The sequence below is a fragment of the Pteropus medius genome, unplaced genomic scaffold, assembly GCF_902729225.1.
Source record: "Pteropus medius unplaced genomic scaffold, Ma_sr-lr_union100, whole genome shotgun sequence".
NCBI classification, from domain to species: Eukaryota; Metazoa; Chordata; class Mammalia; order Chiroptera; family Pteropodidae; genus Pteropus; species Pteropus medius.
The window spans coordinates 22,521,726-22,540,676 of NW_024344378.1; the positions used below are offsets into that span (position 1 = coordinate 22,521,726).

The 18,951-nt window shown below is 46.6% G+C and overlaps 1 protein-coding gene and 1 pseudogene across 1 annotated transcript; one reads left to right on the forward strand and one right to left on the reverse strand.

Annotated features, from left to right (window-relative positions):
- The first annotated feature begins 9,969 nt into the window (after positions 1–9,969).
- Positions 9,970–10,088, forward strand: LOC120609883 (uncharacterized; annotated as a pseudogene).
- Positions 10,089–12,872: 2,784 nt separating this feature from the next.
- On the reverse strand, positions 12,873–16,959 carry MARVELD1 (MARVEL domain containing 1). Its single transcript, XM_039871587.1, has 2 exons — positions 14,786–16,959; positions 12,873–13,787 (listed from the first exon to the last, which is right to left on the reverse strand). Exon 1 carries the CDS (start codon positions 16,786–16,788, stop codon positions 16,267–16,269), a length of 522 nt encoding a protein of 173 aa, XP_039727521.1. The 5' UTR covers positions 16,789–16,959; the 3' UTR covers positions 12,873–13,787; positions 14,786–16,266.
- Between the last annotated feature and the right edge of the window lie 1,992 nt (positions 16,960–18,951).

The following is an 18,951-nucleotide window of genomic DNA, read 5'->3' on the forward strand; positions in this document are numbered from 1 at the left end:
AGGCAGAAGATCCAGCAGGTCAGAACAACTCTACAAAGTCTGTACCTGAGCAAGTACCGGACACCATCACCTGCGTCCTTCAAGGGTTCCAGGTAGATCTCAAGCCTCTTATAGGACAGAACCAAGTTGAAAAGATCAAACGCCGGAGACTTGGTAGGGGCAGGTGGAGACTCCGGGGAAGTCTCAGGCATCACGCTGGGGCTCGCCTCTGGCCCACACCCCTCACGCTCTGATGTCTGCATCCTGTAACCACAATAATTCCCGTCATTTGCATCATAATTCCAATGCTCAAAACACTTCCACTTGCAATATTTCAATGGCGCCTGAAATAAACCTGTAAGGCAAGCAGGGCTGCAGGTGGAATGCCCATTTCACAGAGGAGGAAACGCATTCAGCAAGGTAAAGTGAATTATCCAGATATATAATCCTGCTCTTCTGACTCTCCATCTAATGTTTTTTCCAACAGACCCATCAAGAGTATAAACTGTAAAGACAGTGTAAAGACCAAGCATACACGGTTGTTGAAGGGAGGCAGCCTGGGGTTTCCAGAGAAATGATATACTGAAATATTTTTCTCCCACTCTTCTCCTGGTCAATTTCTACTCATCCTTTAGGTATCTGGCTTATACATCACTCTCTTGTTCAGAGAAGTCTTTGCCAACACCTCCAGTCTTAACTGGGAGACTCTTCCCAATGCTCCCAAAAGATCATTTACTCACATTACCGGGATTTATCACACCAAAGTAAAACTCCCTGCTTAGTTATCAGTCTGCCCCTCTTAACTTTGAGCTCCACCAAGTCAAGGACTATGTCTTTCATTCACCACTGTTTCTGCACCCAGTGGGCGCATAATGAATGAATGAATTACCCATCCTCCAGGACCTCAGTGCTTTTTCCTGCCCCATCCTCTAACCCTTCCCTCCCCATTCTGTTCCCAACTCCCTGGACCATCCGTCCCCTTTCCCCCTTGACCCCGAAGGGGCAGTCAACACCTTGCATAACATCCCATTACCATCGCCCTTCTCTGATCAGGGGAGACACAGAAAACTCATCCTCTTTCCTAATTTCAAAGTCCAACACAAACTCTAAGCGGAAAACAAGGGGGCGGAACCTCGGCGCACAGCAACATAAACCAGTCCGAAGCAGTGAGCTGCAATCTAACGGAGGTCAGGGGGAGTGACAAAGGAGCCACCGGAAGCCCTAAATCCCCGCAGGCCGAGCTAAGAGGAACTAGGACGAGCGGACCCAGGGCGAGTACGAAGTAGGAGTCCAGGAGAAGGTGAAGTAGGTCAGCGCCGGCAGAGTCCTGGACCACGATGTCTGCATCCCTAACAGCCTGCCGCGGGCCTGCGGCCCAGAGCAGGGAAGGCCACGCGTGAGATCGTTGGGCCAGCAAGTGGAGGCCTCCACTGCGTCCAGGTGCCCAACTCCGCGGAGACGATGGGATGGGAGGGAGCGGCATCTTACCTACGCGGTCGCTGAGTGGTTTGGGGGAGGGGCGAGGACGGCCAAGGGGAACTGATAGGGCCGCTGGGCCCCGGAGCGTTTCCTCAGGCCCGCCCCACCCCGACAGCGCGCTTCTCCCCTGGGCCGCTCGGAAGTCGCAGGCCAGAAAACCTCCTCCTCCTCCCAGCCGCCGCTTCCTCGAATTGCTCTGCGGCGGCGTGCCGTGACGTCATCGCGCCCGCCCTGCCTCCGGCGCGGCTCCCAACCTTAGCTCCTCCCACTCTTGCACAGCACAGGTAGGCGCTTTTGTCAGCCCTGCGCCTGCGCACTTTTTCCATCTCAGCCCCGCCCTGACTCAACTGTGTCCCCGCGCGACCCCTTTTCGCAAAATCCTGCGGAGCCCTGGGAGCAAGCGTTTTGGGACCTTGGCCCTCGCTTTCCCCGCCTTGCTGTGAAAGATTCCAACAGAGAACAGTTGGCAAAAAGCTAAACTGAAGAATTTACGTCTGTATCTTCCTTCCTCACCAGCTTTAGTACTCAACTCCCCTCCTCGGAACTGTGAGCCCACAAAAGGCAGACACCTGTATGCCCTGTAGGCCAACAATAGAATGCAATTCTGTTCAGTGTTTTCTGAGTAGGTACTGTGTACAGAGGCCTGTGCAAGCCTTTCCCAACTCAATCCACTTCTCACTGTGATTCTTGGTTAATCTCCCTTACAGCACGATTCCGATGGCTTTGCATTAAGAATAACGCCAGCGCTTATTTACTGAGGGTTTATCAACCACCAGGCACTGGACCAAGCTCTCTATAGGCATTTTCTTATCTAGTCCTCCTCCAACAACCCTATTAGGGTTATCACCATTTTACAGATGAGGAATGTGAGACATGTTAAGGAACTTCTTCAATGCCACTCAGCCAGTATGCAACCAGAAACTCGTTTTGAACCTAATGTGTCATCTGACTCCTAACACCCCAATTATACCACAGTCATGTTAGTCTGCATTGACTTGCCTTATTCCCTGCTACTCCACTTCAGGAGTCTCTTAACTTCAGCCAGCTGAACCCCTCCATTTCTTGTGCATTGCTTTGCTTGGGCTGTGAGCTTAGCAAGAAATGCCCTTCCCCCTGCTTTGATGCAAATCCAAACTATTCATCTAAGCAGGAGTCAAATGTCTGTACCCCTTCCCTGATTGCCCCAGCTGGATGTCCCCCTTCCAAACGGCCAGAATGTAGACAAATAAAATTTCATATACAGTAGTCCCCCCACTTATAGAGGGGAATATGTTTCAAAACCCCCAGTGGATGCCTGAAACCCCAGTGAATAGTAACGAACTTTATATATACTATGTTTTTTCCTATACATACCCACCTATGATAAAGTTTAATTTATAAATCAGGCACAGTAAGAGATTAACAGCAATAACTAATAATAAAATAGAACAATTATAAATATACTGTACTAAAAGTTATGTAAATGTGTCTCTTGTGCTCTCAAGGTATCTTATTGTACTGTACTCATCTTTTCACTTAAAGGAAGCACTTTACAGCTTAGCTTCTCTTTGGCACATCCAAATGGCCAGCATCACTGTTCTTGCACTTTGGGGCCATTATTAGGTAAAATCAAGGTTTCTTGATTTTACACGAGCACTGCGATACCGTAACAGTTGATTTGATAACCAAGACGACCAAGTGACTAATGGGCCGGTACATGCATATACAATGTTGAAAGGCTGGACTGTAAGATGATTCACCTCCCTGGCAGGACAGAGCGAAACAGCGCAAGATTTCATCATGCTACTTAGAACAACACACAACTTAAAACATATGAATCGTTTATTTCTGGAATTTTCCATGTAAAACTGTGGATAAGGGAGGACTACCGTATACCACTAATTATATTCAGAAATCCCCCTACTTTTTAAAGAAATGGGCTTGGCTTTGTGGCTGGCCCAGGCTTGTCTGAGAGGCTCTGACTCTTCTCTTCAGAATGAGAAGAAGTATAGAACTTCCTCTAGAATGAAGAAATTTTTTTCTTCAATATCTTAACTGTCTGAAATTCTACCATCAGTAATTTACTCCAAAGGTAAATTGCAGTCCCTCATCCTCGAATTTGCCTGGATCACTGGCCTCGGGCTGGCTGTAGCTAGTAGTATTATTGGTTCTCTCTTCTGGCGACTATAGAATTGAGGGATATTATTCAAGAACTCTTAGATATTATTTGAGGGATCACTGGAGGGTAGAAGAAGCCTCTACAGACCAGAAAGGGACAAAGTCGTGGCCAACATCAATGAACAAAGGCTCCCCCTGGTAATTAGAGACTAGTCAGCTAGACTCCACTTTATGAGGTCTGACTCGGATTTTTTATAATTAAGTTCTCATAGTTCCTTCTTAACTATAGCAAGAGTGTGTATAGCCCACATAATTGACTCATAAACCTCACCGTGGCCCTTGGAGAAATACTAAAGGGAAAATGCTGGGCAAAACAAGCTGAAGAAACAGGAGTGGGAAGAGAGAAGGGGATGTCTAAGCACAACTTCCTCCACCAGATGGCTCCCTCGCACACGCTCACACAGACCTTGGGGTTCCTGGCTGTGGTCTCCCATGTCACTATTTCCACAGTACAGGCATACCATTAAGCTTCGCTTTATTGCGCTTCACAAATGTCGCATTTTTTACAAATTGAAAGCAAGACCCTCCAGCAGCAAAAAGATTACAACTCACTGTATTGTGGTGGTCTGGAACCAAACCTGAAATATCGCTGAGGTATGCCTGTATACCAGATCTTTTCATGCTTCTAGCTCTGTATTCATTTTTGTGCTTCTAGTTCGATGAGTTATCGCATGCTGTGTAACAAATTATTTCAAAACTTGGTGGCTTAAACAATAAATACCTATTTTCTCCCATCGGTTTTTGGCTTTTGGATGGTTTTGGTCAGGAAATCATGAGCAGTTGAGTGAGCAGTTTTGGCTGAGTGTAGTCAGATGTTGCCCAGGGCTACCGTCATCTGAAGGCTTGATGGAGATGGAGGATAGGCTTCCATGATGGCTTCCTCACATGGCAGACTAATCGATGCTGATACTCTCATGCTGACAGGGTGGCAGTAGGTTCCAGTGCCTCATCACTTAGGACCCTCCAGAAAGCATCTTGATGGTCCTCATGACATGGTATCTGACTCTCCCCAGAGTGAGAGATCCAAGAGGGCACAATGGCAAGAAAGCACAAGTTCTTCTATAATATATGCTCAGAAGTCACACACAATATCCTATTGGTTTTATGGGTCTGAACTATTCAATGTCCCAATGCATAATGGGAGGATTATACAAGAGCACATCTGCCAGGAGGTGAGAATAATTGGAACCTGGAGGCCATCTTGGATGTTGGCTACTGTGTGCTGCTCTGTCGGCTTAGAATACCCTTCCTTTTCCAGCTGACCCCTTCCCACTTACCTTTTAATACCCAACTTGAATGTCAAGACCTTTGTAAAACCTACCCCAAATAATTCCTCATTTCCTTCTCTGTGTTTACATAGAGCTATATTCCATCTCTATTATGCACCTAACACCTCACATGTTAATCTGTCTCCTGTATGTGACAGTTTGCCTCCATTGTGCCCCAACTTCCTGAGAGCAGGGAGACTGAGACTTAACATCTTGGCAGCCTTAGTTTCTAAGAAATAAAGTGTCACGTGTTTAAAAAATATATGCTTCCTTTAAAACATAAAATAAACAAGTGTTAATGAGGATGGGGAGAAATTGGACCCCTTATGCACTGTTGGTGGGAATGTAAATGATGAAGCCTCTATGAAAAAACAGTATGGCGGTTCCTCCAAAAACTAAACATGTCGATTAAAAATAAACGTTACCATATGATCTAGCAATGCCACTTCTGGGTATATACTCAAAAAAAATTGAAAGCAGGGTCTCGAAGAGATATCTGTACACCCGTGTTCATGACAGCATTATTCACAATAACCAAAAGAAGGCAACAACCCAAGTTTCCATTAACAGATGAATGGATAAAACAAAATGTGGTGTGTATATACAATGGACTCTTATTCAATCTTAAAAAGTAAGAAATTCTGACATACGCTACAACACAAATAAAACTTGAGGGCATTAATGGTAAGTGAAATAAGCCAGTCACACACACACACAGTTAATAATACACAATACACACACACACACACACAACATTGTATGACTTCACTTATATTAGGTACCTAAAGTAGTCAAAGTTGAATAATACTTGCCAGGAGCTGGTGGGAGAGGACTGGAGAATTAATGTTTAACAGGTACAGAGTTTCGATTTTGCAAGATGAGAAGAGTTCTGGTGATGGTTGCACAACAATATAAACATACTTAATACCACTGAACTGTGTGCTTAAAAAATGGTAACATGGTAAATTTTGTCACAATTAAAAAAATGTTTAATGAAAGAATGATGGATAAACAGTGTGATATGTCCATTCCATGGAATATTATTCACCCTAAAAAGGAATGAAGTGTTGCTACATGCTATGACATGGATGAATTTTGAAAACAACATGCTATGTAAAAGAAACCAGACACAAAAGCCACGTATTGTCTGACTCCATTTATATGAAATGTCCAGAAGAAACAAATCCATAGAGACAGAAAGTAGATTAGTGGTTGCCAGGGACTGCGGGAAGGAAAGAATTGGGAGTGTCTGCTAACGGGTACAGGGGTTCTTTGTGGGTTGATGGAAATGTTCTGGAATTGGATAGTGGTGAAAGCTGCACAACTTTGTGAATGTACTAAAACCACTGAATTGTACACTTTAAAACCGAGAATTTTTATGATCTGGTGTGTGAAATTTTATGTTATATGAATCGTGTTTCAGTTTTTTAAATGAATGATTAATGAAAGAAATATTTGACTGGTATGCATTTTTAGATTCTCTATAATATTTAGATTTTCTCTAGTATTTCAACTTAATATTTGAGTACATTTTGGGGTTAATAGCTAACTGCTATTGCTCTGAAAAGTGTTCCGTAAATACATCTCTATGTTCTTGTACCTGGGAAAGAAGTATTTGTGAGTAATGAGTTTTCCAGCTGTGAGACAGTGAGCTGTCAGACAAACAGCAAGGAAATGAATGCCTGCAGTTACATTCTTACTCAACAGTTCTTGGCAGCCATGAAAACAACCATTCATCAAACACAAGCACAAAAAAAAAAAGTCTTGCAAAGCAAGGCAATGAAAACCTCGGCAATAAAATCTTTTGGCTTCCCATGAAACACAGCTAACTGTTCACCAAAAAGTCCTGTTCCACCTTCCATGGTATAGAGTTGTGGCTGGGCAGCAGATGCCTAGCCAGGGACTACATTTCCCAGCCCCCTTGCATATAGATTGGGTTATGTTCATCCCCAAAAGAAGTGAATGGAAATGATGTCGCCTCTAGAACAAGATATTAAAAGTCAGAATTCTACTTCTCCCTCCTTTCTCCCAAATGCCAATTCAATGCAGAGAGGATGGCTGGGCTACAAAGTTCAAGGAACCTAAGTCCTGGAATTATCACGGAGTGGAAAGCCTTCCAGTAATCTGCAATATCCACAATTATCAGTTATGTGAGGAACAAGTAAGTTTGTATATAAACAACAAATAAATTTTCATTATATTAAGCTACTGAAATGTTAGGGTGTATTTGTTATGGCAGCTAAACATCAATATACATTCGTTCCACTAAACGACTATTGAATATAGAAGCATAGGAATATAGAGATGAATAGCCTGGAATTCTTTCCTCAAAAAGTTCTAATTCTAAATTAAAGAACTAGATGGAAGACTTAATGGGAGAGAAAACTTGAATAAGTATGTCACCAGTGGAAGGGCAGTAGGTGACCTGCCAAAAAAACCTGAATATCAGACCAATTACCATTAAAAAAATTTGAAAGAATTAACAAAAAAACTTCCTAACAGCATCAGGCTCAGATTATTTTGTAGACATATTTTATCAAACTCATCATTAAAATGATATAATTAAACAATTCCAAAGAACAGAACAAGATAGAAGACTTCCCAATTGATTCAGAATTACCATTCCTGATACAAATTCCAGGCAAGAGCACACCACACACACACGAAAAGAAATTTCATCTGGAATATAGCCAATTAAAAATAATAAAAAGAATACACCCACCACACAACTGAACCATTCCACTGCTAGATATTTAACCAGGAGAAACGAAAGTATATATCCACACAAAGACTTATACATGAATGTTCACAGTATCTTTATTTGCAATAACCAAAAACTTGAAACGACACAAATGTCCATCAACAGATAAATGGATAAACAAACTATAATATATACATACAATGGAGTAATACTTGGTGACAAAAATGAATGAACTACTGTTACCACAATAGCATGAATGGATCTCAAAACAATTGAGTAAAAGAAGCCAGACACCACCACTCCCAGAGAAAAAAAAAGCACTGAAACTTTCTCTCATATAAACCACTCTCTAGTCACAGGAAGCAGATCAGTGATTGCTCAAGAAGGGGAAAAACAAAGAGATTATAAAGAAGCACAAAGAAGCTTTTGGATATTATAGACATGCTGCTCACTGTGGTGATGGTTGCACAAGTGTATACATATGTCAAAACTCGTCAAGTGTACATTTAAATCATGTGCAGTTTAACATACATCAAGTATACCCTAATAACTGTTTGTTTTTTTAAGGACATCTAGGCAACCACTTCACCTCTCTGAGCCTCATCTACAAAATGCAATTATTATCTACACTGTTTATCTGTTCATATGAGGATAAGATGAAATAATGAATGTAAAAATATTTTGCAAACTGTGAATACAAGGGGTAGGAGCATTGTATAATCTTTATTTCTATTAATGCCATTATCAACAATAACGTTGTCATTATTATCATCACTATCACAGTCTCTACAAAAAGACTCCCTCACGTTGGTCTTCTGGTACCCTATGTTAAGATCACAGAGGTAGTTCATCAATTTAACTTGAAAGAAAAAACAAACTCTGTAAGTTCACTAGTTAGCTCCTGGGGTTTGACTGGGAGGAGAAAGCGACAAGCTGATAAAAATAACAGGGTTTAAAGGGGGAGTGAGGAAAGACCAGATGTCCAGAAATGTCCAGATATGCAATGACTAAGGAAGCCAGGTACACAACTGCTCCTGTAAATGCCTCCTGTGCCTGGACAGATTTTTATTTGAATGCAATCATGGAAGATCCTGCAAACAAATAATGGGGGGAGTCTGTGAACGTCCCACTACTGACACCAGAGAATTCATGGTCAGTTCGTCTCTCCAGATGGACTGGAAGCCCAGGAAACAAGATGACAATGGTGAGTCCTCCCCTGGTTAAAAGGAGGCAGAAGTGCCAAAAGCACAGAGGCACAGTCTAGGTACTGCAAAAGGGAATAAAAAAGAGGACAAAGAAGGACCTTGGATTTTGTAGAGAAGAAGGTCTCAACCTTCAGGTAGGTAACAATTATTTTAACGCTTCTGTGCCATCTTTTCAAGAAAGCTCAAATTTGTACACACACGCAAAAAAAAAAAAACAAAAATAGTAGAGAGTTTAATCCAAGGCTGGTGAGATTGTCATTCCTCAGGTAAAGAGGGAGCCATGGAGGAGTGGGTGAGGAAGGAATTAGCATTCATGAGCACTTATATGGCTTAGGCTTGGCATTTTACAAACATTATCTTATGAAGTCCAACCAACAACATTGCACTGCTGAGAGCTGAGCTACACTGACTAATTGCCAAGTACTCTGCTCTGCGTGCATGATCTAACTAAGTCCTTTCAACAGCCCAGTGAGGTAGGCACTGGTAGTATCCCCATTTAGTAAGAGATATAGCTGAGACGTGAAGAGCTTTAGTAAATTGCCTAAGGCCACGCAACAACTAAGAGATTAGGCTCACCTCTGACGTCACAGGCTGAGCTCACCTAAAAATTAGAGCCAGTCACGCTAACTGCCTAGGGGACACAGGAGACTTCCCAGTGTACAGGACAAGATTGTGACAGGCAGAGGTGAGGGGTCAGGTGAAGCAGTGATACCTATGGCACACAGGGCCTTGAGAGGGAGGAGGGCTGGATGGAGGGATAGTGTTACATGTCCTTCTAACATCTGGCAAACAGAGAGACTGTCTCCAGGAACCAGGAGAGTAACTTCAGCACAGTGAGCTGATTAAAACTAAAGGTAACTATCTAACTTCATTGTAAACTGGGAAGAAAGAAACTGACGTAATTTGGATTTGTAATAACTTTCTCCACAATCTTTCCTTCCTGCCTTAGTTCAAGCTATAAATATTACCGCTCATTGTAGCTCTGGGTTAAGTCTTTGGATGGTTGGGAGAAAAATTTGTCTTCTGGGGAACCTTCAGAAACAGCATGGCATGGAAGCACAGACCTGAGTTTGAATCTTGTTTCTGTCACTTAATCAAGTGCCCTGAACAAATCAGTTTACCCTTCCAACCCTGTCTCCTTGTCTGTTAAATGGGGGTATTTAAAGCTTCATGAGCATGAGTCTGTGGCCAGACCACTCTGAACATGCCTGATCTTGTCTGATCTCAGAAGCTAAGCAGGGTTGGGCCTGGTTAGTACTTGGATGGGAGACCACCTAGGAATACCAAGTGCTGTTGGCATTTAATAAAAAAAAATTTTTTTTAATTTAAAAAATAAAATTAAATAAATAAATAAATAAATAAATAAATAAATAAATAAATAAATAAATAAAACTTCATGGGCTTGAGAGGATGATGAGATGTTACATAAGGTATTCGTCATTCTCTTGGCTCACTGAAGACACTTCACGAAATTAGTTCCCCTGCTCCCCTCTTCCTAACCTTGACTCAGAAGTGCTTTATGACCAGGGCTTCAGAGCGTCCCCTTCAGGACTCCTGAACAGAGAGAGCAGCAGGGAGAACCTGCATCCCACCTGAGGGAGATAGATGCAGGTACGAAACTAAAGGGACTGCCTGTGGGACCTTGCCCTTGCTTCATTTCTAGGGAAGGGAAGAAACATCACAGCCTCGGTGCCTGCAAGATCCCACATAGCCACCAGAGGAAGGGTCGTGGAACAGAGAGGGCGAACAGTAGAAGCCCTACTGGAAAGTGGTCGATGTGGTGGTTCATTGCCTGCAGCTGGCTATGCCACACTGCTCTCTTGGATTCTGGCCACCTCCCCAGCATACCTGTTCTTTGCCCCATGGGGCCCAGAGAGTCTCAAGCCCTCCTCACCTCTTTCCAGCTTCCCCCATTAACCCGAGTCCCTGACGTTCCTCTCCTCAAGACTGCTTGTGACCCAGATACAGCCGCCCCACTCCTCCCTCCCTTCCTTGCTATTCTTGACTGTGTCGGGAGCAGAAAGAGCACAGACCTGGGCAGGCCACTTTAAGCCTCTATTGCCTCATCGGTGAAAAAAGGACCCCCCTCCCCCACCTTTAAGGGTTTCACTATGATTTCTATTGGAAGCAGCCAAGGAAATAACAAAGTTAACCAAAGTGAGAAAGTTAGAAAGTTTCCAGAAAAGTCACAAAATTCTTGCCGTCCATTACTATTCATACAGACATTTAAGAAGGGTTAAACTATATTATTATATTTATTGAACATATAGAACTATGTGTTTGTTCATTTTAAGGAGCAAGTCGTACAAAAATCTGAATGTATATACATTTCTGTGTGTGTGTGTGCATATCCATGTATGTTTGATTAGTTATAAAAACTAAGAAAGGAGAGTTAATAGTTAGCAATGGTTTATCTCTAGAGCATGAGATTACGATGATCAAATGCCTCTTTTTATCTTATACACTTCTGAACAGTTTAAATTTTTAATAGATATGTATGGCTATTGTATTTTAATAGATATATATGGGTATTTATTTTACACATAACTACTGTAATGAACAAAACAATAAAAATATAAATAGTGCTAACCAGCCCTTCCTCTCTTATCTCCCTGCTCTTTCCTTTTATCCCTGAAAATGTTAGTGTTTTAGCTTTCCTTTCTCACCACCGACCACCCCACCCCCATGCCTAGAAAAGCAGGAAAAGTAATAGACATAAATGAGCTAATCTCTCAGATTCCCTAGACACAAATGAGCCCAATCATGTTTCTGAGGAGTAATGTCTTATTTCAAAGTGCCCCCAGCATTAAACAGAAAATGTCAGATTAGACCATTTCTAAACACCTGCTCTCCAGGTGGAAAAACCAAACTCCACCTAAACTTCAGAGCCTGCCAGAGGACCACAAGAGCTTAACAACCAGCTGCCAAGGGTAGTGAGAGGACACTTACCAGTCCCAGTCCTGCCACTGCCTGTGTGGCCATGGATAAGGCCCTCCTCTTTGGGACTCCACTTTGCCTCTTGAGTGGGAGTGTCAATACCAACCTCTAAGACTGTAGACAAGATCAAATAAGGTAAAGCAAGTAGAAGCGCATTTTCAATTGCAAAATTCTTCACCAAGTTCAAGAAGAGCAGGGGGCTTACCAGCTTTTTCGTAAAAGGAGGCCACTTTCATTTTGTGTGAAATTCATGAATAGACTCAGAGAGAAGGGAGTAAGGGAGGGTCCTTGGCCCTGAGGGTTTTTTCCTCCCTGGAAATCCAAACTAGGAAGAGGAGGATGTGTGCACGTGTGTGTGCCTGTGTGTGTGTCTGTGTGTGGTATGCGGGGAAGGGTGCTTTGAAAGAGTAAGTGTGAAATACACACAGCATCTGATTCCTGCCTGGAGCTGCTGTTCTAAGTGGGTTTTGAGATTTGTCAGTAGAATCCTGTCCTGCCTGCAGACTTCAGCCCAGACACAGGAGGGAAGAGCCAACAAGGAAGACTGTTAACTGCCTTCCCACCCTTTCCAGAGCACCTTAGTCAGCAAGCTGTGTCTGAAACCAGGGAGGAAAATCAGGTGGGGTCTGTCCAGGAGCCAACGCCAGAACAGAGTACTCTGCAGGAAAAAACCAGAGCATAGCTTCCAGGAGACCCCACTCTGCACTACTCAGCTTTGTGACTTTAGACAAGTTGCCACTCCACCATGCGGTTCATTTCCCCATCTGTAAGGGGATGGACTAGACAGGGTTGGACTAGAACAGGATCCTTCTGGCTCCATGACCACGGTCCTTCTGTGCCTGCCCATCAGGCTGTGGAGCTTCCCAGGGGGCCCGCGGAGAGCTGGGAAAGGAGTCTGGAATTCTTTCTGCCCTCGGTCAGGAACGGACACAGGCAGTCATTTCCCGCCCCCCCTCTGGTTCCTGCGTCTTGCCCTGAATGCACTGGAAATGTGTGAACTCATTTTTCTTTCCCTTCCAGAAAGAAAGGGGAAGCCGAGGAGGCAGACAACAGGGCAGTGTGGCATAATGAGAAAATGGAGGGAGGCTGGAGGGCCTGGCACGGAGGGTTACTGCACCGGTCCAGGAGAGAAGGCACACACACCAGGATCAGACAAACCAAACTTTATTCAGAAAAGCATATTAGTAATCACCACTGAACTATTAAATGAGGCACATAGGTCCCTCTCCCTAACGGCCCTCACCCCTTCCATTCCCACCGTTGCTTGTGTCCTTTGTAGAACGCTGGAAAAATCTTCTCTTGAGTCTACAAGAGAACCCAGACTTTGGGCTGAGAGCAGCCTACAGTGGTCTTGGGCTAGACTGAGTCCTGGAGTCCAAAGAAAGAGGCCAATGGGACTGCCTCCAGTATCCAAAAGTTCCAGGCCAGGACAGGTGGCCATTCCTATAGCACAGGGCCTTGAGGGAGAGAAGGGGATAGGGTGGGGGCCATCTTACACGTCCTTCTCACATCTGGAGAAGCAGCTGGAGGCCAAGCGGAAGGCACATCTTGAAGAGCCAGTGAGCACTGGAATGTTTCAGGCACATCTGGATAGATAAGATACCATGAAGGCCAAGGAGAGATCTGCTCCTGAGTAAGGTCACCTGACCACAGACAGAGCACCATGGGGTGGGCGGCTAAGAAAACATCCTCAGGGACTTGGATCTGAGCTGAGGATGCAGCTTTGATGATGGTATAAGAAAGGAGAAAAAAAAGGAACAAAAGCTGGAGCCAAAACCCATTGTTTAGGGTACAGAGGCACACAGCTCAGTTCCAGGTGTTTGGAATCTTGCGCCCACATCATAGCATGAGGAGAATCAGAATTTCTCTTGTATTGAGGCAAAATGAATCTTCACCCATCTTGGCTCTTCCATTGCATAGTGTTAGGCAGCTGGGAAGCTGGTAGGCAGAGGTCATTCCTTCTCCCCACTCTGAAACCCTATGCTGGCCCAGGCCAGAATGGTGCTGCCCACTCAAGGAAGCAGGCCCTGGGAATCTCCATGGCCACAGCAACATGGAAACCTGCAAGAGAAAAACTAAAGTCACTGAGTTCCCAAACCACTCCGAAGGAAAGCCCACCCCCAGCAGTGGGAGCTGGGGGACCAGTTACACTGCCTGAGGCATGAGAGCATTATGCCAGCCTAACAAAGTAAGGCTCAGTGTTCTGAGATTTCCCAGAGGAGCGAAAACAACAAAGATAACCACAGTTTTAAAGGGTGCAGAGTTTAGTTTTGCAAGATGAAAAGCTCTGGAGGTGGATGGTGGTGATGGTTGTACAATGACACAGATGTACTTAATGCCACTGAACCATACACTCAAAATGGTTTAAATGATTAATTTTGTTTTGTATATTTTACCACGATTAAAAAACAAAAAACCTTTAAAATTACCATGTTAACAATATCTAACGTGTATTGACCCACTACTAGACACAGATTAGCCCAGTCCTAAAGAGGCCAACTGCCAGGGGTCAAATCCTAGCTCCACCCTTTACCAGCTGGGAGACTCTGGGCAAGTTACTCAACCTCTCTGTGACTCATTTTCCTCATATGGAATATGGGAATAATGATAGAACCCAACTCAACAGAGTCATTGAGAGGATGAAATGAATACGTCTAAGTGCTCTGAGCAGTGCCAGGTACACAGAAGGCCGGATAAATGCAATGGCTACTACGTAGACCTTACGTAAGTGACCCCCACCCCCACCCAGATCTTCATGGCAAAAACAGAGAACCTAACACCTCTCTGCCCAAGCCTTAAAAACATGCTCACAAACACACCTTCTGGCCTCCCCTGTTCTAGTTTCCAATCCAGTGAGGGGTGAATTTTTTCAAAGAACAAACCTTTGAAGGATTTAGCAAAGAGGTTGAACGGTCATGACTCTTTGGACATTGCAGTTATTACTGTCACCCCTCCTAATTGCTCTCTGAATAAAAACCCTCTAATTTTTAGAAAAGGAAGAACTCTTATTTTTTATTTAAAGGCCTATGACCCCTCCAGAAAACCAAGAAGTGTCTTACCTTATAGAGGTCCCGCCAGCTGTTCACCCCAGCTCCAGGGTTTTCTTCTCTCTTTGGTAAGTCTGACCACTGTCACGGTCAATGCCAGGATCTCTTACAGGTGACGTTCCTTTTGACTTGGGAAATCACCCGGAACCTTGGCTACATTTCCCAAACAATTTAAAGGAATGTTCGAATTCACCAGTTCCAGGTCTCTCGCTGGCCTGGCAGGGGCAGCTAGTTTCCTTCACGGGCCTGGGCCCTCCTTCTGCTAGAGAAAGTCCTTGGGAAAGACAGGGCCACCCCAAAACTTCAAACAGACCATAGCCAATGGGTTGGAATGAATGAGAGTCAGGACAGCACAGAGGACAGCACAGGGCTGCCAGAAACCTTAAGGCGGCAAAAACTGATCCAGGCCCAGAGGCAGTAAACACTTATACCTCTGTCTTCTTTTACAGCGGGACCTCTCAGAGCCTTTGATATGCACCCTTGACAAATCCATTTGACTCTGAAACCCTCTTTTAGAGGGTAACTCCTGAGCCAGAATCCCTGGGAACACCCACTGCTTTAATGTAAACAGTGCTAGATTGGGAGCGCTGAGATGAGCTTCTAATATTATTCTGGCTGTTTTACGAGCAAGCTCTAGGGCTCCATCTGTAAAAAGGAGTGAGGCTCACCCTAACATTCCGTGCCGGTGGTGTGGGATCCCTAATGCAAAAGGATATCAGGAGGTGGGAGTGGAACAGAAGCCTGTGAGAGGAAGGCTGGGAAGGCTAGGCCTGGGAAACTAGTGTGAGTTTGGATCTGGCTTCCAAGAACCGCCAGAACAAAGGCGGAACAGGCAGAGGCAAGAATACAGGCCGGGACTCTTGCCGTCCATCCATCCTCGCCTTCGGAGATGGGTTCCACCCCAAGATACCAAAGCATCGAGAGATGGGCCGGGAAGGGCTGCGCAAGATGCCCGCACAATCCCAAGCTAAAACCAAACTCGTCGCTCATCCCGGGACCAGTGGCGGCCTGTGCCCAGCACCGCCTGCAGCTGTGTGCCTGCTTTCACAACGCTCGAGGCTGGAAGACAAGCCCGGGAAAAGGGATGTTCTTCCCTCCGCGGGGAGGCGAGGAGGGTGTAGGGGAGCAGCCAGAAAACTGTTTCCGATTTGGGAGTCTCCCCCGGATCTCTGCGGCGCCCGTCCACGTCTCTCTCTCGGCAGGGAAGGGGGAAAGGAACCGAGAGGTTTCGCCCCCGGGCGGCCAGTCTGAGTGCGCATCCGCCCCTCAGAGGTAGCCCTGTCCGGGTCCCTGGAGATAGCGCATCCGGCGCAGCGGTCCGGAATCAGGGCGGTGGCGCTGCCGTCCAGCGGGAACTGCGTGTCAGGGTGCCCTGGCGCGGGCGGCGGCGGGAACTCAGGGCAAGGGAGGGTGCCAAGGCGCGCGGACGCGGGGCGGCAGGGCAGGGTGGGGCGCTGGTCTCCGCAGGGTCCCCGCTCCGCGGCGCGGCGGCCTCACACCACTTCCAGCTCGCCCTGGCAGCGGCGGCAGCAGCCATAGAGCGCCGAGAGCAGGTAGAGGCCAAGGCAGAGGCCGCCGCAGACAGCGGCCGCCAGGAAGGCGTGGTAGGCGCAGGGCATCTGGTAATCCTTGAGGTTGCAGTAGCTGTGTTTCTGCGTCTGGTCGATCATGATGGCTGTCGCGGCGCCATAGAGCGCAGCCGCCAGCAGGTCGTGAGCCACGTTGACCACGAGCCAGCGCGAGCCCAGCACGGGCACCAGCTCGTGCTTGCCCAACAGCGTGAGGAAGTAGAGGCCCAGGGTCAGCAACCAGAAGAGCACGGACACGAAGAGCGCGAAGTGCACAGGGCCCTGGTACCTGCTGGTGGCGATGGTGATCCAGAAGGCGGCGCCGGCCAGCAGCTGCAGCAGCCGCAGGACGCCCAGCGGGCCGCGCAGGAAGGCTCGCTGCAGGCTCACCGCACCGCGGGCCGCGCGCGCCTGGGGCGGCGGCTGGCGCGGAGGTGGCGGGAGCATGGCCCCTGGGCGCGGTGGCGGGGGCGGCGGCGCCCCTAGTAGCGGAATGGCGGCGCCTTGCTTGCGGGGGTGACCCGGCCGACGTGCCCAATGCGCTACCCGCGGCCTCCTCGCTTCCTCCTAGTCCTCCGTGCTTCGCCTTCCCTACTCCCCACCCTTCCTCCCCTCTCTCCTCCCCCCAGCCCTCCTCTCTTTCTCTCTCACATCCTCATCCTCCTGCCCTTCCCTTCCCTCCTTGATCTCCACCCCCCACCCGCTCCTCCCGGCTTCCTGCCATCTCTCTTTCGGCCTGCTCACCACCCTGGCGCCCCTCTTTCCAGCAAGTGCCAGACTCGCAGCTCGGATTCCTTACTCCTCAGGGCAGGGCGTAGGGCACCCGCACCCCACAGCCAACCGCCGGCCTTCCGCTCTATCCGGCTTGAGTGAAGTTTGCCACATCTGGAGCCGCCCTGCTCGCCCTGCTCGCCCTGCTCGCCCTGCCTCCCCGGCTCCAGTCCAGCCTTGGAAGGGAAAACTCTTCTGGAACTGTTCTTCCATTATCTGGCTCGGCCTCGTTCTTTTTCTCCTGTTATAGCGCCCACCGGGGCCTTCTGGCTCTTCCTTAGCACTGGAGGAGAGCAGTGCTGGTGTTGAACTTACATCCATTCCCACCTGGACATCCAGAGTATCCGGCTAGTGCCCACCTCAGACTTAACGTGTACAAAGCTGGTCTCAGACTTTGTCTCAGCCATCTGAGTGCTCTGTGTCAGAGAAAGAGACCATCACTCAAAGGCCCCACTGCCCCTCCTACACGCCACAAAGCAAGGTCCTATCACACTAATCACTTTTTTTCCCAACCCTCTTTGCCACCCTCTAAGCCCACATTAAAAATATGCTACCCAACACAGCCAAGACACAAACCCAGGTCTATGAGACAGCAAAGCCCATGTGCTTAATCAGTAGGCCAAACGGCCTGTAACGAAGCCTAACGATGCTTCACATTATTGCTATTACTGTGCTTTACAAATTCCGCCATCCCCAACCATTTTGGCGCCAGGGACGGGTTCTCCTAAGAGAATCTAATGCCTAATGATCTAAGGTGGAGCTGAGGCAGTGCTGCTAGCGCTAAGGAGCAGCTGCAAATACAAATGAAACTTCCCTAGCTTACCCGCTGCCCACCTCCTGCTGTGCAGCCCAGTCCCTAACAGGCCACAGACTTGTACTGGTCAGCGGCCTGAGGGGTGGGGACCTCTGATGTAGAGGCTCGGGCTGCAGACCCTGGAGGCAGACTGCCTGGCTGGGCATCACTGCTTTATCAGTCCCTAGTGCTGGGACCTCTTCATGCCTCAGTTTTTTCATCTGTGAAATCCTAACATTCAGCAAATGGATATTAAGCACTTATTAAGTGCTGGGCTCCATGTTAGAGGTTAAGGATACATAATATATATGTGATCATGATGAACTGAATACTTACTATTCACTAGGCACTCCACGAGCCCTTTATATTCATTGTTCTACCTAATCTTTACACCAACTCTATAAAAAAAAAAACTGCTATTAGCTCTGATTCACTGATGGGGAAATCTGGGCTTTGGAGGGTTAAAGAAGTTGGCCATGTTCACAGAGCTGATGGGTGACAGTTTAAAAAGGAACCCCAGGTGTGGCTGACTCCAGGCCCACATTCAAAGTGCTTTAATATACTTTCCTATATTTTATTCTCAGTTGCTCTTACAGGGACCCAGAAAGGTTATGTGACTTGCCCAGAGAAACAGAACCAGTAAGTGTCAGTGTGGAGACTCAAACCTAAGTCTTCTGACCCCAGTTTTGGGCTTTTCCTTCAGCATCCCTTAGCAACCCCAGGAGGGATGTCCTCAGTGCCCTCTGGTGCCAGCCAATCTTTAGAAGGACTGGCGGTAGAACAGGCAGCAGGGGGCTGAATCTGGGTGCTGGACTGATGATAGCAGGTAATGCCACACAAATTGTTACTGTCAGTGGGGAACCAAACCCAATAAACATTTACAGGGTGAGAAGAGACTCCTTTCTTCTAAAAAAGGCATCTGGAGATTTGAGGATGGGGTGCCACCTGGTGGGCACAAACCTTCAGCCTCATCAGCCAAGTCCTGCTCCCTACAAGGAAGTCTTTGCGGTTGCTTTGGGGAGATATTTTTAGCCTCTGGATTCCTG